The 26561-nt window shown below is 42.7% G+C and overlaps 1 protein-coding gene across 1 annotated transcript in view; it reads left to right on the forward strand.

Annotated features, from left to right (window-relative positions):
- The window catches only part of XPR1 (xenotropic and polytropic retrovirus receptor 1), an 87800-nt gene that overhangs the window by 31749 nt on the left and 29490 nt on the right, over positions 1–26561 (forward strand). The window contains exons 3-4 of the mRNA XM_030455782.1: positions 18224–18325; positions 24000–24223. Of these exons, the coding sequence (XP_030311642.1) occupies positions 18224–18325; positions 24000–24223 (326 nt within the window). The remainder of the gene's footprint in view (positions 1–18223; positions 18326–23999; positions 24224–26561) is intronic.

Raw genomic sequence — 26561 nt, forward strand, 5'->3', positions numbered from 1 at the left:
ACTGCTGCTCCTCTCACACATTAAAATGTTGGGGGGTTATATTCAGTTTCTGTAGCCTTGTTGTCCCTTGTTAGAACCAGAAGGGATAAATAATTCTTGTTTTACAAATTCACAAGACTATAACATAACACTGGCTTTAATACTGGTTGGTGGTGTATTATTTTTCCACCAGTGGTCTGTGGAGTTGTCTCCTTCACTGCCAGTGAGGCCCTCAGCTCAACTCCTCTTCTTCTACCTCATCTTCATGCTAATGGATGCCCTTTTTTTTCCCAAAACACCCAAAGACTTCCCAATTGGTTGAAGATGCAAGGATTTATTCCAGAAGAGCCTTAAGTTTGCTGATAGAAAGGAGCTACTTGGACTTGTTTTTTTTGTAAAAATGAAAGGGAGTTCAGGGACTAAATTTGCTGCCTTTGCTGGCTTCCACCAGTGACTTAGTAGCTTTTATAAAGTCTGTATCCCCCTCAGTGGTAACTAAACACCTCCCATGTGGAGCTGGAAGTTAGATGCCAGTGAAATAAACCTGGGCTGAAACACTTCTGACACCCTGCTTCAAAGCAGAGCTCTGTCATCCTGCTGAGGAGGTGGCTTTGCCTTCTTCTAAGATGTGAATTGGCCTCTTCTCCATTTTCTATGCAAGTCAAAGGCTTATATTTCTGAGACATGTCCTCCCTGTGCTAAGGGTGAGACACAGTCCCTGTTCTTGGTGGGGCTTGTGCTAGAATATCCATTAACAAAACAGATTGCTCCTAATCAAACCAGTGCTGTAACAGGAAAATAACTTGGAAGAGGAGGTTTCAGATGGAGACGGATGTGATGTGCTGAGCTGGGTCTGAGCTGCTCTCTGTACAATAGGTTTATGTGGATCCAGGGGTTCACTCTCAGCTGTGGTGCAGCCCTGGGCAGGGACAGGGCTGTAATTGTAGGTTCGGAGAGATGGATGTAGCCAGGATTGCCACAGGTACTGTTTTAAGACTGAGCACTATAAACGTAGTCTTAAGGATAATAATGTATTTCAAAGTCATTCATCTAGATAATTACTTTAAAATATAGGGGGGGGTTATTTCTGTAAATTAACGCAGTTCAGTTGTGACTTTCTGCACAGCCTTGTAGACAATCTGGTGAAGCCTGTCTGGTTCCTCACACACTCCTCTCAGTACCCCATGTGTTACTTTGGTGCTACTGTGAATTTTTCTGCCCTGGAGATCTGCAGGTGGTGAGAATTCATCCCTGCCAGTATCAGTACCATGGTGAAGTGCTCTGGTGGCACTGCCCATGGACAGAACAGTTCCATCCAAGGGGGGTTTGTTTGCTTCGAGCCTTGTGCCTGCTTTTTTCTTTACAATGTAGATAAACATTCTTAATCAGTAGCCTGGTTATGACTTCAAACCTCTGGCTTAGATTTCTGAGCTGCAAGTTTTGAGCCTAATGATCCTGTTTTCCTCCTTCTGACATATTCCCTTGTTTGGGTAAGACACTTTGAAGTCAAGCAAATGCAATTTAACTTTGAAAACAACAATGATGACCACATTCAATTCATTATTAGAGCAGTACTTCCTTTTTTTTTTGTGTGTCCCTAGTAGTTTCTTGTAGTCCTGGTATCTCTCATCTATTCCCTTCCTTGGTATAAACTATTCGCAGAGGTTTTGGTTTAAAACAAGAAAAGGTGTTATGTGTCTGTATGCATATCTGTCCATCTTTAGGAATTTAGTCTAAGTAATCTTTTATTCCTCATACATTTTTTTTTTATTCAGATACCAAAAGAGTATATAATGGTATTGGAAAGATGATTTGGCTTATTTGGAAATAAAGTGTATATAATTGAAAAGCCTATTTCTTACGGGACACTTGCTCTTTCATCTATAATTTAAGAGTACAGGTGTCAAAGGTAGAGATGACTGCCTTAAGTACTTATCTGGAAGCACAGATAACAAGACCTTTGTGGTTTTTTTCCCCCAGTTGTCTGGAAGAAATAAATCTGCACACAGTTACTGTAGATAAACCAGACCTTTTAGGCCTATCTATAGATTTGGTTATTCAATTTGTATGACTGAACTCAATTGCAGTATCATCAGTCTGCTTCCTTCCCGGGTTTGAGAACACATTGGATAAATGCTGCTGATAGCAGATGAGACTGTCACTTCCAGTTTTGAGGTGGTCTGGTGCCCTGTGATATGCAGCAAAACATAATTGAGATGTTACAGGAGATTTTCACCTTTCCAGGCCTCTCCCTATCCCTGTTTTCCTTTTCTCCTCTGTTGGTGCATTTCCAGCTTATGGTGAATGCTAACATCTCTTTCAGCTTTCTGCAGGCAGCTTGAAATGTGAAATTCAAAATCCAATGAGGTCTGTGGAGTTAGTGCTGAATCTTGTTTTCTTTTCTCATCCCTGTAGGTTTACATTTCTGCCATTATGTGTTTTGCAGAATAAATAAATGGTACTGGCCTCATCTGACATCTTGAGTTCTGTAAGGCTTTGTGGAAATGACTCTTTGAAGACAGAACAATTCTGCAATTAGTAGGATTTTGCTCAGTGTTAGAGGTTAGAAATCTTGCTGGCAAGGGATCTGGGTCTATGCCAGAACATGCTTTTAAATACCCATATTCCAATGCTGTTTCCAAAGGCAATCCTAAGAAAGCCCAACCCCTTCACTTATCTGCTGGGAAGAAAGTGTGTGCTGGAAGGAATCCATCTCATCAGCTTGTGCCATTTTCCTTTGAAAAGGAGGTCTGTGTCCTTTGCCTTTCTGGAAGCCTCCTGCCTCTCTTAGGAGTGATTTTTGTGGCTGTTGTTTCCCTCTTTGAGCTGCCTTGCTCCTGCAGGGCTGAGGTGGCCTTTGTGCACAGGTGAGAGCAGCCATCAGCACTCCCTCTGGTACCCGGGAGTGCTTCTGACTCCTGCCCACTCCCCATCCTCCTTGTTCCACTTCCAGAGCTCTTCTCAGGGCCTCCTCCTCCCCAGGGTTGGATCACCTTGGCCTAATCGTGCACCAGCCCTCATCACAACCAGAGAAACTGTGTCCCTGGTTTTTTGTCAGCCCCAGTTCTCACCAACAATCAATGTGTGATCACCAGATGGAGCTTCAGGAATTCAGGGCTTCCCCTGTAGACTTTTATGGCACAGGTGAGTGTGTCCAGCCATGGAGAGTTTCTGGGAAGCAGGTGGATGTAAAATGGCATTGTGGGACTGCAACAGTGTTAATTATCATTGTTCTTGCATTTTGGAAAATGCATTTAATTGGAGAATCACTAGTGAGAAAGTGGCAGGGGGAGCCTGTCCAGGTGTGGCTTTGCTGGCTGTTACACATACCCATTAACAGGGTTTCTGCTTGGATGGAAAAGCTGCTGGCTGCCAGGCTGCTCTTCTCTCCAGCTCTGAGGAGGACAAACCTACAAGCCATGCTGTCAGTGAGAGCCATGCTCCTCTTGTTGACTGCTTTTTCCTGCTGAGCAGCCAGTTTTTCTGGAGGACAGAAACAACATGGAAGCATTAGCTAGGTTGCTTGCTCTTGCAGGAGGTATTTTTTCCTGCTCTGTAGGACAAATTCAAGAATGTATAGTCTGTGTGTGTTTATTTTCAGCCAGGCAGTAGCAATCCTTGCCATGTTTTAAAAGCCGAGTCTGAGCTGGTATATATTACAATATTGATGTCTCTCAGAGAAAGCTGCCAACTTGATCAAAGTAGAGCAAAGAGAAGACAAGCTTGGAGCATTTGAGTTTACTGACCTCATTACCTTCTCTCCAGCACTTTAAAATTGAGCTGTTCAGACAACAAACTTTAATCTTAGAGAGGCTGAGGAGTGGCTCAATAGCACACTAAATGTGTAGTGCCTGCTGCCTTTAGCCCTTGCTGCATAAATCATAATGACATCTTTATCCGAGCCTTAACTGAACCTCTAGATAAGCAGGTTTTTAGTGCTATTTACACATTCTGCCCAGAAGAACCTTACTTTTGTGCCAGTGTCACTGTTTCCCATGGATTTCCAAGCAAGGAGCAAACAGATCAGCTCGTGTCCTTTCATGCCTCTGTCTATTTGCCATATGATTTTTTTCATTGTTACCAAGGCAACTCCTCCCACCCACCCACTCCCCACAGGCGAGTTCCCAATACAATGTGAGTTATTATCTGGAACAATTATTAGGCTATTACTAAAGCACCACTGAAACATGGCAGTGTCCCCTAGGAATTTTAAACAAGTGGGAGCAGAGACAATAGCCAGCATTAGGGAACTGTGAATGCATCATGGTGCTGGTAGCTTGGGGGGGATGTCTGTAGCCCTCCAAAAACCATCTCTTGCGAAGTGTGAGGGGCTTTCCCAAGCTGACAGGAGTTGGGAATAACACTGAAAGGTGAAAGAGGGTAAATTTCTCTGTCATTGCTCTTTAGCTGCATGCTGCTCCTTCTCATGTGGATGCTGGGCAGACAGAACACCTTTGCATGAGTTAAACACTGAAAGATTGTAGCATTGAGAATGTTGTTTTGATGGAAGTGGTAGAGAGACATCCCCATTCCACTGGGATGGGAGAGTGTTCTTTGGAAAGTCTTGTGCGTTTATGATCCCCATTTGTGTGTCCCATTTGTTTAAAAGAGAATTTGTCCCATTTGTTTAAAAGAGAATTTGCTATTATCCATGGCAGGATGTGTGAGAACTTTGCCACAAGCAGGTAAAAGAGGAGAGAGATCCTTGAAATGATGGATTTATTTATATATTACACTGTCATGTTTCTTTTCCAAAAGAAAGCTCTTTGACCATTTCCCAACTGTGGGAATTCAGGATACCTGGGAGCAAGGCTTGCTCCTGGAATGTACACATTGTACCCTGTAGGTACAGGTTCCTTGGGGGTTGTGCTGCAGCCACTGCTGCTCAAGCAGCTGCAATAGTCCATCCTTTCCCATACCTTCTCGTATCCTGGGACTGAATTTTCTGTTGCTTTTGTCTTGCTGATCCAGGCTTTCTTTTGAGCCATAGCAAAACTGACAGGGCACTGCATCGATTTCATCCAGGAATTTCCTTCCAAGAACCTGCAGTGTTGTCAGGGGTCAGAGATGGCACCAGACTGATTTGGCATTTCCTTTCTGCAAGCTGCCAGGAGAGGACTGCAGCTCACGGAGAACATCTTTGTTTTGGCCTGTGCAAATGTTGAGAGCAATTGTCAGTGTGAGTGCAGATGGAGAATCCATTAATAATTATGCATGTGCAAAAAAAAAAAAATCAGGAGAGTCTGCAGGAGCCTCTTTTCCTGCTGTTGGAAAGTGAGACTGTTTCTGATCCTTTAGAAGCCTTTTTCTCTGGGGAAAATTATTTTAAACTCATGTTTAAACTCGTGTAAAGATCCCTCTCCATAAACTCCCTCACACCCCTTGGGGAAAGGTCTTTTCCTCCATCCAGGAGCTTTGCCTCCTCCTCAGCCTCACAAGCAGTATTTGGGGTTCAAGCCTGATGTGGGTTCAGATGTACTCCTGTGCTGCTCGCTGTTTCCCTGACCTCTGATGAAATCAGTATTGTGAATTTGGGGAGCTTTGGGTCACCAGTGTGATTGTGGGGAGCAGCAAAGAGACGAGGCACAGACGCTTCCCCTTTGGCTGCTGCTCTGTGCTTTCATCCAGGGTGTGATGGAGCCCTGGTTGCACTGGGACTCTGTTTCTGACTTGCTGGAGCCACTCAGACTCCAGAGCTGATGGCACTGCATCCTCCATCCATTTGTGCCTTTTGCCAGTGTTACAGTTTCAGGCTCTGCAGAATGATGTAACTATTGTACTGTAACAAAATAATGACAATTTTCAGGGAGGAATCTAGGGCAGTAGGCTCCAGCTCATAAGAAGCAGTTGTTCTGGCGAATATTTAACCCCTCAAAATAAAGAGCAGATATGTAACTATGTAAAATGATAAAAATGTCTTTTTTAAAAACAAAACAAAACAAAACCCCCACAATGTTACAAGCCTGTTTTCAGTTCTGGCAGCATTCCAGACAGTGTAAAGCTCTCCTGAATACACCATCCCTACTACACAGCACCATTTAATCTTTGTCAAACTTGCCTACATGAAACCTTAGGTTGTATTTTAGAGACCTGTATGTGGAGTGCTGCTGTTAAATCTTTGTTGCCAGTTGTTGTAGGGGTGCCACGCATTTATACTTGGTTTGTAGGGAGGGAGTTTATCTTCCATGGATACAAAGTGGGTATACAAAGAACAATTCACAGATCTTTTATTAAGTAGTGTTAAAGAACATGCCAGGAACACATGCTCCATCGTGGGTTAATGGATCTTTGTGTTTGCTTTTGCATTTTGAAATTAAAATGATAAACTTTCCTACAATTAACTTCAAAGATATTTCTCATAAAAATATCACTTGCTATAAGTTTCCTAGATTTGTCCTTTTATAAGAAACACAAAAGCAGAGATAGCCATTAGTGGCAGCAGCCACTCAGATTGGTCTCTTCAAGCTCATTCTTAAAAAGGAAGATTGATTTAATGATCAGTGACTCCTTGTGTAGAGGCTGCCTGTATTTTGTGCCTCCTGGGTGCTCTGTCCCTGTGTGATGGATGCTGTCAGCTGAGCTGCTTGCTCAGATGCTGCCAACGTGGGGCTCAGCTTCTGGGTTGGGTGCAGTTTATCTCAGCTTCAGGACAGGCTCCCATGCAGCTCTTAGAAAGAGAAGGCTGGGGTTTTTTTGTTTTTTTTCCAATAAATCATTACACCTCCCTCTAAATGTATTTACATTTGATTGTGTACCTTTTGTCCTCACTGTCTCTTTGGTACCTTGTGTTCTTGTTGTGGTCTCCTGCAGTCAGGTAATGCAGAGCCTGTAGATCTTGTGAATATCTCTGCTTTTTGGCTGTTGAGTGTATTACCACCAAATGGACCTTTTAGATGACAGGGTGATTGTAGATATGCTCAGCTGAGTCCTGTCTGCAATTTTGAAGTATTACTTAGACCCTTTGTCTGTAAGAAAACTTCAGCTGTGTTCCAGAGGGTTTTTCAGACTCTCTTGTGCTGTTCATTGTTAGGTGTTACTGCCCATAAATGCTTCTGAGGGAAGCTCCAAAGTTGGACTCTTTCCCCAAAATGAGCTGCCCGAGTCTGTGTTGCAGAGAACTTTCCACCCTTGCCTCCAGGGCAGGCTGTTTCCTTTGTGTCAGCACTTCCTTTTGAAATAGTCTCAAGATTCAGGGTGACTTCTTTCTCTGCCAGGGAGGTTAGGGCAGGCACTTCAGCAAATAACTGGGTGAGTTTCTATCCGAGACCCAGGACACTCCCGTGGTCATAAACTCATTTCTTCTTTACCAATTGAATTAAAGATTACAACAGTTGTGGAAGAGAGGCAGCAGCTCTGGAGAGCAAAGATAAAACAAAGCTCTTCTTGCAGCAGATACCAGAGTATTTTTTTTATTTTTTCTTTTTGACAAAGAGTTGTTGGCATCCCTCTGGCAACCCCATCTTGTATTTCTGCTGAATTCTGACTGTTTTGTCATCTGCATGCTACCTGCCATGTGGCACATTTCATATACTTGCTTGGCAAAAGAGAGGAAAATACTTCCCTGTTCCACTTTAAAAATAGTGCAGCCGTCTGTGGGACCAGTTGTGTTGTGCTGGGGATTGCTGGGGCAATGCTGTCTGCAGGCAGATTGAGAGCTTCAGAATTGCAGTTTTGGGCTGTGCGTGTGAATCAAGTGATAAAACAGCACACAAACCTCAAAATTAATGCATATGTTACATACAGGAGGGTTTTAATCTTTCGTGTGCCTTTTTTTTTTTTTTTTTTCTTAAAAGTTACTGTTATTTCAGGGCTACAACAAGAAACCCCATGAAAACCTGAGTTGACTCCAGTGGGTCAAAGGAGGTGCCTGAGCCCCAGCAGACCTCAGGCAGCTTCATCAGGAGCAGAGGCTGGTTTTGATCTGGGGTAGTTTGGGTTTGGATGGCAACCAAACCAGGAGCAAACAGCCCCTGTCTCAGCACCAGCAGCTGCCCCTGTGTTGCTGCAGAGGATGAGCACTCCAGTGGTGTTCCTGTAGATTCAAGGCATGGCAAACCTGTCTGTGGCAAACCAAGGATTTTCAAATTGAGAAATCTGAGGTTAGCTGTGTGTCTCATTCAGGAAGCTCTGTGTGCAAGAGTATGGATGTTTTGCTTGTGTCTCTGGCTTAAATATTCACTTCATTCATTCCATCCTGCCCTCCTAACCCGTGCCTCTTTTCTTTTGTGACTAATGAATTAATGATTTTATGTAAATCTGATGTTTGATGGCCTTAGGAGGTGTGCCTTGGGACTTGTTTAAGCTATAACATAGGAAATAAATCATCTGCTTCATGTTTTCTGCACTCACAGTCAGTTTTATATTTCCTTTTTTCTGTCTCCCTGTTTTCAATCTTTTTAATTTATTTTTATTTTTGCTTAAAGCAGTTCTTTAACCACGTTTAGACTATTTGCTTGGGTTTAAGGGTATAATTCTTTTTTTCTTTCCTATCTCCCTGCCCCACCTCCCTCATTTTCCACCTTAAATAGAAAGGAAGAAAAAAGCAACCATCCCTGCATTACATACCTGATTGCTATTCAGTTCCCAAGGGAGAGCACTGAGAGCTAAATGCAGGGGCTGGAGGTCCAGGCTCTCTGGTTAGATTCACTGAATGTCACTAATTTAGAGCAGAGTAGCCACTTACATATTTATTTGTGTGTCAGAACAGCTGGTGAATCAATTGAGTGAATGAACTGGGGCCGTTTCAATGCTTCTTGTGTGTGAATATGCATGAAAGAAATCTCCAAAGCTGCTGAAGTTGGTTCTTCATGGCTTGCTGATATAAACCAGCATGGCTGTAACAAAAGTTAATTTTCATGTGACTTTTGGGGACTGCTTTTTCCACTCCTCCTGTCTGCTGTTAAAGAGAAGCTGACCCCAGCCCCTGAAATATTTGCCAACCCCCCCTTCTTGTCTGGTTCGATGTTTCCTTTAAGGCCATCCACACTGTGGTTAATGGATTAATTTGCCTAAAGCCTTGCAGGAAATAAAAATCAGGACAATAATTTGTGCTGATGCATTGCTGACAGATACAGCAGTAAGTATGACCTTGCAATCCATCGTGGTGTGTTTGGGTTGGTTTTTTGCTTTTTTCAAATTTATTTCTTATTAGTGAAGTAGATTGATCTCCCTGTAAGCACCTTGACATGTTGCCTTTCACCACAATTCTGTCTGAATGTGACTCCTAATTGGTGATAGCTGATGCAGGTTTCCAGAGCAGGGTGGTGACAGCCTCCTGATCCCTCCTTGCCAGGAGGTTTGCATTCCCTCTGCTCTGGCTGTTGGTTACCAGCATCCCAGATACACCAGCAGTGGTTCTGGGCCCCATGGTCATCTGTTGAGTTACAATTCTTCTGTAAGGACACGGTCACAAAGCTATAAGTATGGTTAGGGGAGTGAGAAGAACATTTTTGGATTTTGCTGTGGTTAGGAGAGTGCCTCATGGATGGTTTGACTTCATCGTGCATCCTTGGGTCCAGATTTCCTGCAGGACAGCAAAAGCTTCTAGGCACTTGCTGGACAAAGCTCCAAGTTCCTCCCTGCTTGCTGCTGTTCTGAGTGCTTGCCTCCCTTTTCAGTTGTATCAGCCATACTTTAAATAAGGAACAGTCTTTATTTAATGAGTTTTGCCAGGAACAACCGTAGCTTCAAAGTGAGCAATATCTTATTAACTGCTGCTTTATGGATTTGGTGTGTACAGCAGGGGCAGAAGACAGACTGGCAGGTGGTGTTTTACAGCAAAGCATTTTAATTCCACTTACCCTGAACAGAGGAGTTCTGGTGGGTAAGGTGATGCAGGTTTGTTTAAAGACTGCAAATGTGGAGGTAGGATGGAAAAGGGAAATGGTTTCCTGGTATCTGAAATGTACTCTGTCGCTCTTCCCTCCTCCCTGGTGTCTCTAAAAGCAAGAGTTGTAATCTAGGGCAGCAACACACTAAAACATTGTCATTTACTTGTTTTTGTCCATAGAGTATTTATTCCAGTTTCTTGAAAATACTGTTTTTGTCCATTTGCACAGCTGATACTTCAAATTAAGGCTTTTTGCCACTGTGCCAAAGAGAGGTAAAAGAGATTTAATTATGGTGGCTCTGTAGTGAGTTCTTTGAAATGGAAATAAGAGGTGACTTAGGAAGTTGGGCCATTCTTTTTTTTACCCTCAGCATGCTCACAATTTGTGTTTGGCTGCCAAACCTTTTGCCTGGCAGTTACTTTTGCAGTCTGTGTATTCCCTTCCCACCAGGATTTGTTCTGTAAGCAATAGAAATTACTGAATGGTTCCTCTTCCCTTGTTATTTACCAAGTGCCAGCAGTGTTGTGCATTGAGCCTAGGGGAAATGTGAAGGGGAATCACATGCCTTTAAATCTTTCTTCTCATTTGGGGTGTAAACATCCTTTTGAAAGGGATTCCAGTTCCAGTCTGGCAGAGATGCTCCAAGAGGAGATACTCAGGCCTTGAAGTTTCTGGCTTGGGACTTGGGCTGTACAAAAAGAAAGGAATTAGGTTGGAAGACAGACAAACAAACAAGTGCAGTCCTGGTCTCTGATGCATTTTAATCTTAAACTGAAATTACCCCTTGAACACAGTAGCTCTGCTGAAGAATTGAAGTCAGGATAGGCTTTCAAATGAATCCCTTTGAAAGATCACCTGCTCACCCCTTGAAGGACATTTGGCCTGTAGCTCATTCCTTCCATGTGCTCAAGTCACAGCAAAACTCCTGATTGCACAGTGGCATCCCAGGGGTTCTATTTCTGCTTGAGCTGGATTGAGGAGAAGGGAAGGCAAGGGGTGCTACTTGGAAGTGGCTTTGAAGGAAACCAACTCTGAACTTTTGGACACCAGCCCCAGAGAAGTTCTGCTTATCTTGAATTTACTGCAGAGTCTCTGGGCATACTTTAATACTTATTTTTTAATGAGAGGCAGTGTGGGCTCAGCTGGGTGGCTGTACTTGTGTGTGAGCAAGGGGGAATATAACCTTGTTTTACAACATCTGTTGCTATTATAATGTAAGAATTAAAACAGAAGAATTGCTGCCCTGAGTAGATAAGCAGCTACCTTAATGCTCATTCACTGATGTTTAAGCTTGACATGTGTAAATTAAAAACGTTGATTTAAATTGTGCAAAATGTTTAGGAAGACACTGACTAGAATTATAAAGTTATGTTTTCTCCTTTTGTCTGTCCCACTCTCCAGCCCCGTGACATCTCACTGAGATACCTTGGAAACATGTTTTTCTTCATCTGATAATGGCTTGCTTATTCTCTTCTTGCTAACTGTTTGCTTTTGATAGCTGGTAAAATAAAGAAAAAAAAAAAAAAAAGAATTTGAGTAGTGTTGACTCCCTTGGGGGAAATTAAGCCATGGACAGCATGTTTCAAGCAGACTTCTCCTTATACTGTGCCTTTGCTGTCCTCCAGATGGGGAGTTTGTTCTGTATCATTCGTTTTGTCTTTCTGGTTCCTCTTAATATTAGTTGAAGTCTTTCCCAAGACAGTCTTGTTAATCTTCCTTTTGTCCCTTCTCCCCCCACCTCCTCATCAAAAATGCTCTCATGGGTCTGAAAAGATGTTTAGAAGTAGTATTTTAAATTTTTTTTAGTTGTTGGTGGTCCAGTTATTCACATGGCTTTCATTGTTTCCAGTATTAATGTTTCTATTTCTTTACTTAACTTCTGAATATTTTATGTGCTGTAATTGTTATAAGGATGCAGATAGCTTCCTGGAGTGATGGGTATAGGTCTCTTCTCAGCTCCAATTATGCAAAATGTTTTCAATTAGCTGCAGTTCCCTTTTCTGCCTCCCCCCAGACAAACACAAGCAAGCAGGGCCCTCCTGTGCAGGGGCTTTCCCCCTCAAAAATGTGCCATGTCCCAGGAGCATTCACATCAGAAGGCACTTTCTGCTACTCCCTGTATTTTTAAAAACTTATAATACTCCTAATTACACCATTTCCCTAAGGATTTTCAGTATGCTGGCGACTTAGAGGAGGGGGTGATGGCTCTTGCCTTCCCGCTGGTGTCTTCATTTCTGAAAGGACTTCGTGTGGGTGCCAGGGGATGTTCAAGGAGTGAACCTGCAGAGCAGCTCCCCTGTGGGCAGCTGCTGTCTTCTCACATCTGGCTGCTGCCCTGCCTGGCTTTTTCAGCACCTGAAGTTCATAACAGGATGCTGCAATTGCTTTAGAATCTATGTTTATAAAGTCACAAATATAAATAATATATAGCTGACACTTGGCTGGGTATCTAGCTTGTGGGCATGTTTTAGAGGTTGTTTTTAATTTCCAGCTAAATAAACCATCTACAAGAATCTGGCTGGTTTCCTTGTAAGATTTCACTGACACAATCAAAAAATTAGGAAACGGAATTATTGCTAACCTGAAAATCATGATTTCTAAAGGAGTTTTGGAATTGATTCTATTCACTCTGTTAAAAACAACAAAATGGTGAATGGAAACCAGATGGAACTTGTCTTGGTGACCTGCAGAAGTTCCTTCCCCCTTGTCCTACCCACACGTAAAGAATGTGTGTGCAGGCAATACCAACCTCATTTGCTACCTGAGTGGTCATTTTTAATTACTAGATTTAGGGAAATAATTTAATAATGAAATCTAATTTGGCCTAAAGCATTCATTAAGTGGATGGCTCATCTCTGGTAGTTTAGAAAAGTAGGCATAGCCTGCTATGAGTTTTCTTAGAGCTTTATATATATAATATATACGTACATGTGTGTGTGTGTGTTACTGGTGCATGAAGCTTTTCTTTCTGATTTTATAGTATTTTAATTTGAGGTCCACTTTTTGGTTGATGGCATAAAATGCAGGAGGTTCACACTGTTACATGCATATGTGTGCTTTGCAACTTGGAAGTTAAGGTGAAATAACATGAATACAAATATTCCTTATTTGCATCCACATTTTCACCATCCTTTCTTGCAAGCAGAGCTGCCTTCCTTCCTTCTCCTGTAGCAAGACTAGGAAGACATTCCTACATCTGACCTTTAAGGACTTAAAGTTTTTCTCTTGCAGAATTTTATTTGCACAAGGTTGGGCATGAAAATGCCTGGTGACTAATGAGTTTATTGGAAAATTTCAGTGAGTAAGAGGATTTGCAGCTGCCCCAAGTGGAGTTTTCTGTGGTGAGGGAGGGAGCAACCTCCTGGAAGAACCTTCCCTGTGGAAAAACACCCCAATAAACATGAGGGTGATGCTCTAGAGCTGTAAAGGGAATCTTTCTCCTGGCATTTATGGGCTGTACACTTTGATTTCTCGCTGTTAATTTTTTTCACTGTGTAAAAGGTTGGGAAGCTGAACAAGTTTGGTGCTGTAGAACTCAGGGTATGAGGAAATTGTGATGGTTGAGCAGACAGAGCTGGTGTGGGGGATTTGGAGACAGAGACCTTTTCATTATAGTGACCCACTTCTTTAGAATTTTAGGGGTTTTTTCCTAGTGTTCCACCAAGTGTGGAAGTACAAGCAGTTGCTGTCCTCATAGAACTGGGAACTAGAAAACTGTCTCTTAAGCCTTGTTAAAACATTTCCAGCGCTGCAGGTCTGTCAGAGCCCTCTGTGCAGGGACTTCAGTGAGCAGGAGGCCAAGGCAGGGTGTGGAAAATGTTAAAAGTTCAGTGCCTTTTGAAACAGTGCTGGTGTTAAACTTGTGGTCACCTACTCAGTATGATTTGATGTGCTTACTTGACTTTATTTTTAATTAACAGATGTCAGAGGCCTGCTAATAAATAGCATTATCTCCTCTCTAGTTGAAGTGCTGAAATAACCTGACTCAGAGAAAAGTTTTGTGGCAAACAGAAAGTGATTCAGAGAGTTACACCTGTGCTGATCTCATAGTTTGCTAATTACTCTTATAAATTAAATGCCCTTAAAATTTTGCATGATAAAATCTGAAAGATTATTTTTTAATGATTATTTTTAGAGAACACCAGCTTACCAAAACATCAGTGTCTGTTTTTTTGTATGGAGCTGATAAAGCAGAGCTGCTTGGGGTGCTGGCCATTTGTTCCTGTACCATAGGTGCAGAAAATGAGAAATTACACGAAGAGTTGACAGATTGAGAACAGAGTGCAGGGACAGTGCAGGAATGTCACTTGTATGTTAATTTTTCAATTTTAGATCCTGTTTCAGGTGTGCCAGTATCTGAACCCTCTGCAGGTGGTGGGAAGGGAGGAGATCCAGATTGCTGCTGTTCTACCAGGGCTCTCTGCAAGAGGCTCTGGGGGTTACTGTGGGGTTTTGTGCACCGCAGGTGACTGCACAGGAAGGTGAGGTTGGGAAGCTGCAGTATTGATCAGACTGTCCCGCTGGCAGAGCTCAGGGCAGATGGGGAATAAGGGCTATAGAAACAGAACAAAAGGAAGGTTACTGCTGGCCCTTCTTGGCAGCAGTAGCTGGATGCCTTTTGAAACTGACTTCTGTTGTCATGGAGCTCCTACATCCAAGGACGGTTTCTGGCACTGTTGTTTTCTCATGGCAAAAAACCTAGTCCTGTCCTAGCCTTGGGGGAAATAAATAAATAAAGGCAATAGCCTTGGCAGCACTTGTCTATTATTGCAGCTAAATAACTGAACTGCAAAGGGAACACAAGACTCAGACAATCCTCATTTTCAAAGCTGGCAATCCACCATGGTCTGCAAAATATCTTCTGTAAGAAGGCGTTTGACATTTGGAGAGGGATTTTGGATAGTTTATATAGAACTGGCATTTCTCTGAGTCAGAGGAGTTTTGAGGTTGAAATAGAGACCTGAATTCCTAATCTCAAGGTTTTTGGAAGGTCTTCCAATAGTGATTTGTTTGTGTTTTACAGCCTGTTTTCCTCTTCGGAATTTCAGCTATAGTCAAAGAATTTAACACACCATTTTCTGAAGTGGTCAGTAGCATACAAAACAAGTTATTTATTTGTTTGACTGACATGTTACTTTGACACTGCATTGCTTTGCTGAGCTTTAAGGACACTCTTCTTCCTGATGAAATTTTTTCATCATTGTCGTTCTTGAATAGTTTCAGAAACTCAAGTTTAAACTTTTGCTTGATTTTACTTTTGCTTTGTAAACTCAACGCAACCTAGAAACAAGTGGCAGTAAAAGTTGCTTGCTGTTTCTGAAGCAGGAAAGCAGTGAACCTCTGTGCTTTTATTTCTACATGATTTGTTTTTAAAGCCAGGAAAGGGTGATGACCCCATTTAAGAAAGCATCAGTAGCTAAGCTCTTTTGCTAGGGATGTGTAAACTCTTTGGGATGAAGAATTTGCCCTTTGGGTTCTTAGGAGTTGGCTCTGTTTTGATACTGCCTGATTACTGTTAACTGAAAGGTTTCAAGCAGATGGTGAATAAAGTCTCTGTGTATTAAGTATTTCATAGTAATTTCTGTTGTTGTTTGTGGTTTTTCTGCCCACAGCAGCAGCTGTTGGGTGAAGGGTTGGGGCTTTTGCAGACAAGTTCATCTTGGCCTTGGTACTGTAGATGCCCCAGGTTGAGATGTTGGAAATGCTGTGAGAAATTCCCAGCCCCAAAGCAGAGTTTGCTTCTGCCCCTCAAGCGTTCCAGGCAGGGAGGGATCTGTGGGGAGGCTGCAAGCTGAGCAGGAGCAGAACCTCTGTGGTTCTGAAAGGTTCTGCCTTGGGACAGTCACCTCCAGCAGGGCTGCTGGGGCTTCACCTCAGCCAAGAGGACCCAGAGCCCCAGCATTTCAGGGCTGTTTTGTTTGCACAGGAGGGAGCTCTCCTCACCCTTGGGAGTAGCCACGGATGTGCATGTGTAATTGTTGGGTGAAAAGGGACCTGGGAGCCAAAACTTGGAGTTCTGGAACAGCCTCTGGAGGCCTTCTGAAGGGCTGGTGGAGTTGTAAACACCAGTGTTCTTCTGTGCAGGGATGGTTGGGTTTTTTCTTTCTTCTACTCTTTGAAGCATTTTCAAATTCTAAAAGAAAACAAGTTTCTTCCAACATTGCTCCTGCTGGCTTCTGTTGTTTTCTCTTTCTATACAAACCTCCCAAAACACTGATATAGTGTCTGTAGGTTTATGGTGTTTAATATCAGTGCCATAAACATAACAATCAGGAAACTCTAAATGTTAAAAGTTTTATGTTTAATATGTAGTAATACTACTTCGAGGATGCTTCTACCTACAAAATCAAATGCTAAAAGTTGGCTTTTTTACTATCACAGTGCAGATTATTTATTTGCTCCTGAGTGAAGCCTTTCTGTAGATACTTGTCATCTCTGTTTAGTAACGTATGTTTCAAAAGCTACTTCTTGACCTTTTGAGGACCCTAATAAAATCTTCATTTCTCCTCTTTGTGGTAATCCTAACTTTTTTTTGGTCATAAGGCTCTGAGAGAATTCAGAAACTTCAAACTGTGGGGGCTGTGAAGAGTCTGCTTTGTTTCAGCATTAGGAGCATTTGGGACAGATGATTGATGGTGCTGAAACTTGTAATTATAGTGTGGACTTTTTAATTTTTACTCATTAATTGCATTTCTTAATTATTAGGAGATTTGTTCTGTCTTTGAGATTCTGCACTTCTGTAGACACTCTGCTGGATTCCTCATAATAGCAAAGTGACTGAATTGCTGTTTTAATTGCAAAATTTGACTTAAATTACAGAATTGCCCTTAGTTACTCCTGAAGGTTTAAGAGTCTGTGGGGGAGAGGTGTGGATCTGATCACGGTTAGGCCTCTTCTTTAAACTTTGCTTATGAGAGAGGTGTTTGCTTTTCTGGGAAGGAGGAAGGTACTTTCCACACAGTTTCCTATTTATTTGCTGGGCAGATTTTAGTTCGCTGTGGTGCTACATTTGTGTTTGGAGAATTATAGTGATGAGGAGGTGAGAATGATGGCTGGAGACAGGGAGTCCTCCTGGAAGGTCAAACGAAGCCTTCAGTTAAATACTTGGCACTTTCCTTCTGAATATAATTGTTTGCTAAGATGGGATGAATAATTTTTGTGACCAGCTTTGTTATTCAAGAGCAAGACCAGTGCCCGTGGTGGGCTGAGAACCTGTGCACTGGTGCCAGCACAAAGCAGACTGCAGTGATGGAGGAGCTTCTGGAGGACTGATGAGTTGGAAGGGACACAGCATGAACCTGCAGCACTGAGGGCTCTTGGCTTTCTGCCATGGTCAACCCAGGGAAGAAAAATCAAACCCCCCCCAACATAGAGCCCAGTCTTTGTTAAAAAGGTTTGCTGTCACTGAAGTTTCTGTTGGAGAACCTGACAGTGCCCAGGACTGGAGAGCAGAACAGTCTTGTTCTGGGGAAATAAATGCAAGAATTCAACCCTGGCATAGAGGGGTGGTGGTGTGCAAAGACTGGATATGCTGCTACTTAGTCTGCATTTGTTTTGCTTGGAAGGTCTGTATTGAGCTCATAAGAAGGACATGGAGCTGCTGGAGTTAGTCCAGAGGAGGCCACGAAGATGGGTGGGAGCCTGGAGCACCTCAGCTCTGAAGCCAGGCTGAGAGACCCTGTCCCAGGCTGCCCAGGAAAGTTGTCCATGTCCCATCCCTGGCAGTGTCTCAGCCCAGGTTGGATGGGGCTTGGAGCACCCTGGGCTGTGGGAGGTGTTCCTGACCATGCAGGGGTTGGGACTGGAGCTTTAAGGTCCCTTCCAACCCAAACCAGTCTGGGGTTCTGTGATTTTCCCCTCATCTGGTGGGGAAGTGATTGCAGAAGTGATGTGGGATGCACAAGGGGGAGCAGCCCTGCAGTGGCTTAGGGATGTGTGCTGGGGACAGCAGAGTGGGCAGGTGGGGATGGGGCATGGGGTCCTCCTTCCATTGGTGCAGAGCTTTAGGGTGGGTGACTTTGTGCTGGTAGGTGAGGCACCTTTTAAAAAAGATTTCTGTAGGTGTAAGGAGCAGTCTGGATCCAGGATGTCCTTCCAGGTGAAGTCACACAGGTGGGTTAGGGAGTGGAAATGAAGTGTGAAATCTGCAGTAGCACTTGAAGGATCAGAAGAGTTGTTGGGAGCTGTAGTGAAGGTTTAGTTCTGCCTCTGTGGCTTTTCCCCTCTCTGTCTTAGTGCTGCTCCTTCTGTAGCCCTGTGTTGCCCTGCAGCCCTCTGGACTTAATTGTTTTTTCTTTCCCTGAATGAAAGCAAAGGCAAATCTGCTCTGAAGAGAGATTTCCATGGCAGCCATATAGAAAATTGTTCCTATGTTCTTCTGTTACAGTGTGGTTTTTTTCTGTTTTGTTTTATAGACACAGATGAGGACACAGTGAAAAGATGTTTTGCCAAGTTTGAAGAGAATTTCTTCCAGACCTGTGAAAAAGAACTTGCCAAAATCAACATTTTCTATTCAGGTAAGCTGCTTATTTGTGTATATTTATGGGAAATAGAGCAGCATAAGAAGAGTCTGATGCTCCCAGACTTTGAGAATAGCCACAGTGGTTGTGTAGATCAACCACCACTTAAGTATAGGGCAGGTTTAGGTTTATGTGGGAAACTGCTCTGGTTTAATCACAGATGTGGAGCTAAAGCATGGTATTTGAAAGGAGGGGGCATGAAGGGCAGGTGATTTCCCTCCTGTGCAATAGCATCCTGCTGAGCTCTGTGAAGATGCTCTTAAATTTAAGTGGCAGCTTACACACAGGGCACAATTTCTGTTTAGCCATGGTGAGAGCCTCCTTGTGTATGTTTGAGGTGTGCTGGGCTCCCTACCTGGTGTTTCCAGGGTTTCTGCAGGAGCAGCTGTTATGGGCCATCTTCCTGTGTCCAGCAAGTTGTTAGGCACTGAACTCTTCCTTAAACTCTTGCACCTTGCTGGAGTAGATCAGACAGCAGCAATTTGTTGTTGGTTTTGTATAAGATCCTGTTAGAAAAAGGAATTGAAATGCCATAGTGGTAAGAGCAGGGATTCCTACTGGATGTCAGTGTTACTGTTTCCCTGAGAAAGTTTGCTTCCCAAGATGGGTTTTGTAAACAAACTTTAGAATGGGATAATCAGAAATTCACCCTGTAGTATTGCTAGATTGTGCTCCGGTTCTATCCAGTTGGCTTTCTGTCCCTTTTGGTGAGGTTTAAAGTGGATTTTCAACTAGGAAAGCCTTTGAACATGAATGCAATGATGCACTGATTTCCTCTACACTTGCCTGGTGCTGGAAGCAGGCTTTTGCTTCACAGATGTGATACCTCAATGTGGTAGCATTTTCTACTTCTGACCTTAATCTGGTAACAAAGTTAAATAGTGCAAAATATCGTAATAACCATCAGGTGATGACTTTGTTGGTAGCTATTTTATTGCTAGCAGAATCTGGGTTGTGAACATAAGAATTGCTGAAGGTACCTGAGGTGCAGTAACTGAGCTGGCTGTGCCTGCTCTGCTGGCTCCCACCAGGCAAGGACCAGGCACAGTTTGTAGGCAGGAGCAAGGTGTTGTCTGAGGCCAGCTGGATTTCACACCTCACAGGCATTTTCCTACATCCAATTCACGTGTACCTACTGCAGAACACTTGTTCTCAGCAGTGTTTCCCTGTGAGATGTTTCCCAGGTGTAACCATAAGGCTTTTTTGCTCAAAAACTTGTCTTACTGTTCTACTTAGAGATGTACAGCAAGCCAGACTCTGTGGAGAAAGTTCTGTCACTGCAGAAGCACAGCACAGGTTATAATTTTCCCTAGCAAGGACCACATCTACACACCAATCCCTGCCTTGTTTAAAATGACATTAATAATATAGGGAAGGGTGTTTTTTTTTCAAACTGCTGTCATTTCAGAAAGCTATACAGGAGAATACATGTGATGTGAAAATCTCTTGTGATAAGAATAGAATAAGTCTTTTCTTTGCAGAAGACTGACATGACTTTAATAGTACAGAAACCCTTTATTAGGGTTATTAACGTTAAACTGCATCAAGAAGTGTTCTGTCAGGGGTTCCTCTTCTTGATCATGTCAGAAATAGGTCACACTGGACTCTTCTGTAACTCCAGGCATGTGTTGGTTTGGATTATGACCTGGTACCTCCTATTTATTGTAGACTTATTATATGACATCACACACTTGTGTTTCTGACAAAAATATTATGTATTTTCAACAAAGTGAAGCTTCCTGTTGATCTCCATTTCCCTGTCATCTTCCCCTGCACTGAGGGATCCTCCAGGAGACTCGCTGGGGACTGCCACAGCATGGACAACCTCATCCTCTCGGGATGGGCTGCTCCTGGGCTCAGGTTTGGAGAACCTGCTGCAAAGTGCCTTTGCCTTTTGCTGTGTGCTCAGGTTGTTGCCTCTCATCAAACACAGCCTTAATTCAATTCCCCAGACCATTATCCCAGCTCAGTAGGAAGGAAAACTGCCATTATCTAAATCTGATTTGGTAAACAGTTTGTGATTATTTGGTCTATGCTCAAGAAAATCTATTCTCAAGTGATAGAAAAAAGACCAGCAATAGAATGTCCAGCTGGCCTCAGCAGAGGAATGCCTGTTCTAGTGCTCCTCCTATATTGGCAAGTTCTGGTTTTCCTCTTCTGTTTTCCAGAGGGGAGGTTTGTTATATGTGCATTAGCATCATCAGCAACTGCTTGGGCTACTGTGTGGCTAGCAGTGGTTTTGTGGTCAGTACAGGAGCTGTCTGTATTATTTTTACATGGCTTTTACATGGTAAGCAAGTTGCTGAGGGTGTGTTCAAGGGCTGCTAAAAGAGCCTGAAATGCCCAGAGCCCTGAGCTGGGGAGCTGCAGGCAGGTAGGAGCCCTTCAGTCATCTCCTGGCTGCTGGAACAGGTTTTGATCACAACCATGACCATGCAAATTGCAGCCCAGGGGAACATCTTACCAGGTACTTGGTGTGATGGGGTTTTTTTAAGAATGATCCTTACGTGCTAACTTTTCTTTAAACATGGAAAACAGGCTCAAAACCAGATTGGCATTCCATAATTGATGTGATTGTGGTTTTTTAGGATCTAGAAGGATGTTTTTTGGCAAACTTTCTTTATTGGAAGCATTTTTGTTGTCAGCCTCTCTTGGGTTTAGATTTCTCCTTAGTTTTTGCCGTGAGATTCCACTTGAGCTGAGGACTCAGGGAAGATCAGGTCATGTAAAATCCTGCAGCAGAGGAGTGCTTCCAGACTCTGCATGCGTGCTGCTTTTTTTTTCCAACTCTTTTGAACAGGATATTTTTTTAAAGTCACTTTTAAGAGTGGTTAATTAGTGACAGTGATGTGTCTTTTCAAATGTTTTGGAGTATATTGCAAACTGAGAAATTAATTTCTGGTCTGCTTTGCCAGTTCCCTAGGCTGTTTTAAGATCTGCAACACACATTTTTGCCTTGTTTTGCCTCTGAATGGATCTTGTTGATAAAATCATACCATAATGTGATAAAATGGTTTGTGGGCTGTATAGCTGGAGTCAGCACAAGAGGGTGGGCAGGAAGAAGAAAGCAGCAGAGCTGGTGTCTCTCAGGAGTGACAGGTCATTACTGGACGGTTCTGGTTACCTTTAAAGCCTCATCCTCAGTGGAATGTCACCCTTCCCTATGGATGGAAAAGCACATGGCTTTTCAGCAGTGCATAAATAAGAATGTTTGTATTTGGGAATGATGATTTTTAGTGGGTGTTGGTTTGCAAACAGAAAAGTGCAGCAGCAGTTTTAGAACTGTTTTGAAGGTTTGTTTTTTTTTTTAAATACTGTGCTCTTACAATTATGGATTGTAAGATTTTTCTGGACATAGGGAGAATGGAACAGTGCTTTCAAAAATGTCAACTCTTCCATATTTAATAATTTTATATTCAAAAAGGAACATCTGTGAATCACCAGATGGTTTTGAACATACAGGATGAACTTGTTTTATTTATATGAAGGCTTTTAATTTTAACAGATATCTGTTACTTCTTTCTGAGAGAGCTCTTAGTGTGGGGAGAGATTACTGTTTTTGCAGTCTGACCTTGGATGTGTTAAATATTCTGTGGTTGTGGACTGTGGGCAGACACTTCTAACTGTGGGCTGTGCAGATGTAGAAGTTGTTGGAGCAGAGTTGTCCTTTCCTGCCTTCTAAAAGTGTCTTACTTAAATAAAATTACTAATCAATAAAGTTTGAGTGCCTCAGGTACTTCTGTACTTGATTTTTCTGTATTAATCCCCATTCTCTGTTCAGAAAGGCATTCTTCTCTTGGGAAATATACTGAACACTATAAAATTATTTACAGAGATATTTTGTGCTTGAAATTAAGCAGAACTGATTAAAACTGAGGAAAAGGTCAGAGTCTCCCCCATAAGAGGAAATCTTTCTTGCGGGGAGCAACTGAGAATCGGCATTAAGTTGATGTACAAAATAGTAATGAAGAGAATTAAATGGGCAGCCAGAAGACTCTTGGGAAGAGCTTTGAGTTGTGGTTTCTGGTGTGGAGAGTGATTGGTGTGTGACCTCTTGTGTGGAGGTGGCTCCCACACTGTGAGCCTTCTCTGCATCTTCCTGGCCAGTGCCTGTGGCCTGTGATGGTTCTTATCAACAAGATGCCAAAGCTGTGACTGAAGCCACAGGGAGGGAAACAAGGAAGGAACTAGTTGTACAGAACAAAGAGAGATATTATGGTGTCAGTTGTGCTGTTTTTAGCATGAAAAGATTGGTATTTATCCAGAAAGATTATTTTCTGAAGCTACACAAAGCAGCATGCTTAAAGGAACACCTTTTCCATACTTGAGATGTGAGGAAGAGAGCCTGACTTGTTCCGAAAACACATCAAAATGATGTTTAATTCAAGTTGACTTTCCCTTTAATCACTAAATGACAAGACAATGCTTCTAACCTGCGTGAGCCTAAACGGAGGGAAGGAAGGATAAATCCTTGCAGCAGATCAGGAGCAGCAGCTGGTAGTGTTGTAACTCCTGATCAAAGCAGGAGCTGTGTTTGTCTGTCACTGGGAGCCTGGCAAAGGGTTGCCTTGGTCTCTGAGCTCTGCAATTCAGAGTCACATTTGAAATGAGCTTTTTTCCTTTGATTTCCTCACTGTTGTACAGAAAGACAGTAAACATGTAGTTGATGGTGGGTGCACAGATACAAAACGTTCCTTGCCTGCTCTCTGCTGAGTTCCCCAGTGCTGACTGACAGGGTCTGTAACGTGTTTGGTGCTCTGGCTGTACTGGAGGAAAGTGAGCAGCTTTCCTTTGCCTACAGAGTTAGACGTGTGCTCAGAGCTTTGGTATTCAGATGAGACCCTATCTGCCTGGCTGCCTCCAGCTCTGCCAGCACAGGCTGGCTGAACCCTGCGTCCCTGATAGCCCCAAGGTGCAGGAGGCAGCTCTGCAGGTGGGGCTGCTTCTGGTGGTCCTGGAACGAGCATCCTCCAAAAATTCAGTACCTGAAGGGCTGCAGGAGAGCTGGGGACAATGACTTCTGTCTGAAAGAGAGGAAGTTTAGGTAAAAATCCTTCCCACTCACCATCTTCCTTGTAGGCCAAGGGCTCATAGCTTTAAGCTGGAAGAGGGAAGATTCAGGTTGGACATTAGGAAGAAACTCTCCTGTCTGAGGGTGCTGAGCCCCTGTCCCAGGTTGCCCAAGGAAGCTGTGGCTGCCCCATCCCTGGCAGTGTCTCAGCCCAGGTTGGATGGGGCTTGGAGCATCCTGGGCTGTGGGAGGTGTCCCTGCCCACGAAGGCGTTTGGAACCAGGGGATCTTGAAGGTCCCTTCCAACCCAAATCACTCTGAAATCAGGTCTGGGGTGGATGTCGAGCTCTGAGGCCACTTTTAATATTGCCTTACTCTGTGCTGAGGGGCAGCCCCTTGATTTTTACAACATTATTAAGGACCTGTCTGATTTAAAGAGCTTTGTGTTGTGGGAGTGTGTGTTTCACAGAGGTGTGTATCATAACCTTTAACCAGAAGGGGTTCAGAGCAGGGAAACGCCGCCTTGTTGGGTTTAGCTCCACGTGGCAGTGGTGTTAGCGACGGACACATCGTTTGAAGAGAAAAGGTATAGTGCTTTTTGCAGGCTGGGTAGGCAAGCTGCCATCCTCTGACCTGGCTTTTCCCTTTCCTTGCTGACAGAAAAGCTTGCAGAAGCTCAGCGCAAGTTTACGACCCTGCGGACGGAGCTGCAGTCGACTCTGGATGCACAGAAAGAGGCCAGCGGGGCCCCCACGCTGCAGCGGCGCCGCAAGCCCGTCTTCCACCTGTCCCACGAGGAACGTGTCCAGCACAGGAACATCAGAGATCTGAAACTGGCCTTCAGTGAGCTCTACCTCAGCCTCATCTTACTGCAGAACTATCAGGTACCTGCAGGAAGAAGGGGTGTCTCTGTGCTTTGTGTAGCCTTGAGTTGCCTCTTTCCAGGCGTTTTGGTTTTTTATTTGGGGTCCCTAGATGTTTATAAAGGTGCCTGGCAGCAGACATCTGGTTGCTTTGTGTTAAGCTAGAAATACTGAGCTGACCTGCAGAAGGATCTTTCTTCTTCCTTTCCTGGGCTGGCTGACCTCAGCATCCCTGGCCCAGGCATGGTCAGGACACAAAGTCGCTTCGAGGTCTCTTTCTTCTGTACTGTGTTGTTCTGATCAGAAATGGAGCTGGCAGGCAGGGGAAGATCTTTTGTCTTTTATTTGTAATGAAACTTGAAATACTGTAATGTACTGTTTTCCTCTTAGTGTTACCATGGTAGTGACTGTGACCTTGCTGTATCAGAATTTCTTGTTAAAACATCAGTTTTAAAAAGTGTTATTAGTTCTGTAGGATACAGGCTCATTTACCTTGAAGTATGAAAGACAAATCTTTGGTTGTACTTGGATTTCTGGCACAAAAGAGCATGGTAAATATTGCAAACACTGATTTCATTCCAAAAATCTTGAAATAAAAATCTGAAACTGTTATGATTTTTTTTTCCTAGGCTAGCTCTTTTGTTGTTTTTTTTTTAAACTTTGCCGTTTTAAATGTCTTACTATGAGGGGTTTTAGCTTGTTAAATAGAAATGTTTTAGCTTAAAGTCACTGCATCTGTATTTAGATCTTTACCAGTGTTGTACTGGAGAATTTTAGTAAACACAATTTACCATGAGAATTAATTGACCACTTAATTTAACACCACTCTCCAGTATGGACAAAATTCTGAGTATTTGTACCTCTTGTAGACTGTTATATCTTTCAGCACATATCCAGAAACCATGGGTTTCTCAGTGATGCCCTTTAGAGATAATTTATTGTTCAAAATTCTGGGAGAGGCAGAGTATCCACAGCTCTTCAAAGTGGAGCAAAGCAGTATTACCTGTTGTGATTTTTTTTTCCTTAAAAAACAAAAAACAAAAAAAAACCAAAAAACAAACCAAAACAACCCACAAGCAAAACCACCACTACCAAACAACTCTTCTTACTTTTGGTTGCAGAAAATAATTTCTGAGGTTTGATGAGAAATTTAAATAGGGGATGACATAGGTTATGGCATTGAAAGTCTTTTCCTACTCTGCATCAGTGAGGAAGGGCATCTTGAACACTTAAATTTTTGCTACCATGAGTCCTAATCCCTTGTATGTGTACTAAATATTGCTGTGAAACCCCATCTGGATTTGGTAGCTTTCCCAGTTTCCAAAAGAAGCAGAGCTGCTTTCTACAATATATTTTCAAAGAATAAATGAGAAAAATTAATTCAAATTGGCTTCGAAGTTGAGGACAAGGAATACAAAAACAAACATAAAACCAAATCCCAGAATATTACCCTTAATCAGTTTTGAACTTAAGATATAAGAACCAGGAATAATCAGTCTCTTGCAGTTTTGTAGAGGAAAGCCAGTAACCTGATGGGAAGATGACACAGCTGAGGGGTTGACGTAGGAAGCAAAGTGAAGTCCATATAAATATCAAATATCACACCTATCAATTTCAAATATCACATCATAGGTCAGTATCAAATATCAGTGCAGGTGTCAGCATTACAAATATGAAAACAGGGCTCTGATGAAATGCTGAAGCCTTGAATTGGGTTAACAAAAAAGGAAAATCCATGTGAAGCAAATTCTTCAGTTTCTTAGGACTGAAGTGAGAGCTGCAGGTGCACACGTCCATTCCCAGGGTACAGAAACCAAACCTCAGGTGAAAACAGAACTTGTCTCCAGGGTGGCTGCTACTTGTTTCACTTATCATTGGTTATACTCTCAATAAAATTAATATTTATTATCAACAGTAACATAAAAATCTAGATTGTCTATATATATAGATAAATGTATTTCTGGGGAATAATATGTTTTAGAAAAAAAAAACTTGGGAAATTAAGTGCATAATCTATACTGACATACAATTTATGATACAGTACACTGAGGCAAATAATGGAGGCTGAATCAGTCTTATTAAGCTGCTGTGCATTTGTCTCACTGCTGTATTTCTTCATACACTTGTACATGAGCAAAGATTTTGGAGTCCACTGTTTGTTTCTACTTGAACTTCCATAACATTATTGTGTAAGTTGCACTGTTTGGGTTTATTTCTGTTTTTAATGACAAACCATGCCATTAATTGATTCACTGGGATAGACTTGATTAGTACCCAGCAGAAATGGAAGTGAGGCTTGGAGAAAGCTCTTTGCCAAAGAGAAGCAATTATGAATAGCAGTAATGGCAAAACATTTGTC

This window comes from Calypte anna, chromosome 8 (assembly GCF_003957555.1).
Source record: "Calypte anna isolate BGI_N300 chromosome 8, bCalAnn1_v1.p, whole genome shotgun sequence".
Classification (NCBI taxonomy): Eukaryota; Metazoa; Chordata; class Aves; order Apodiformes; family Trochilidae; genus Calypte; species Calypte anna.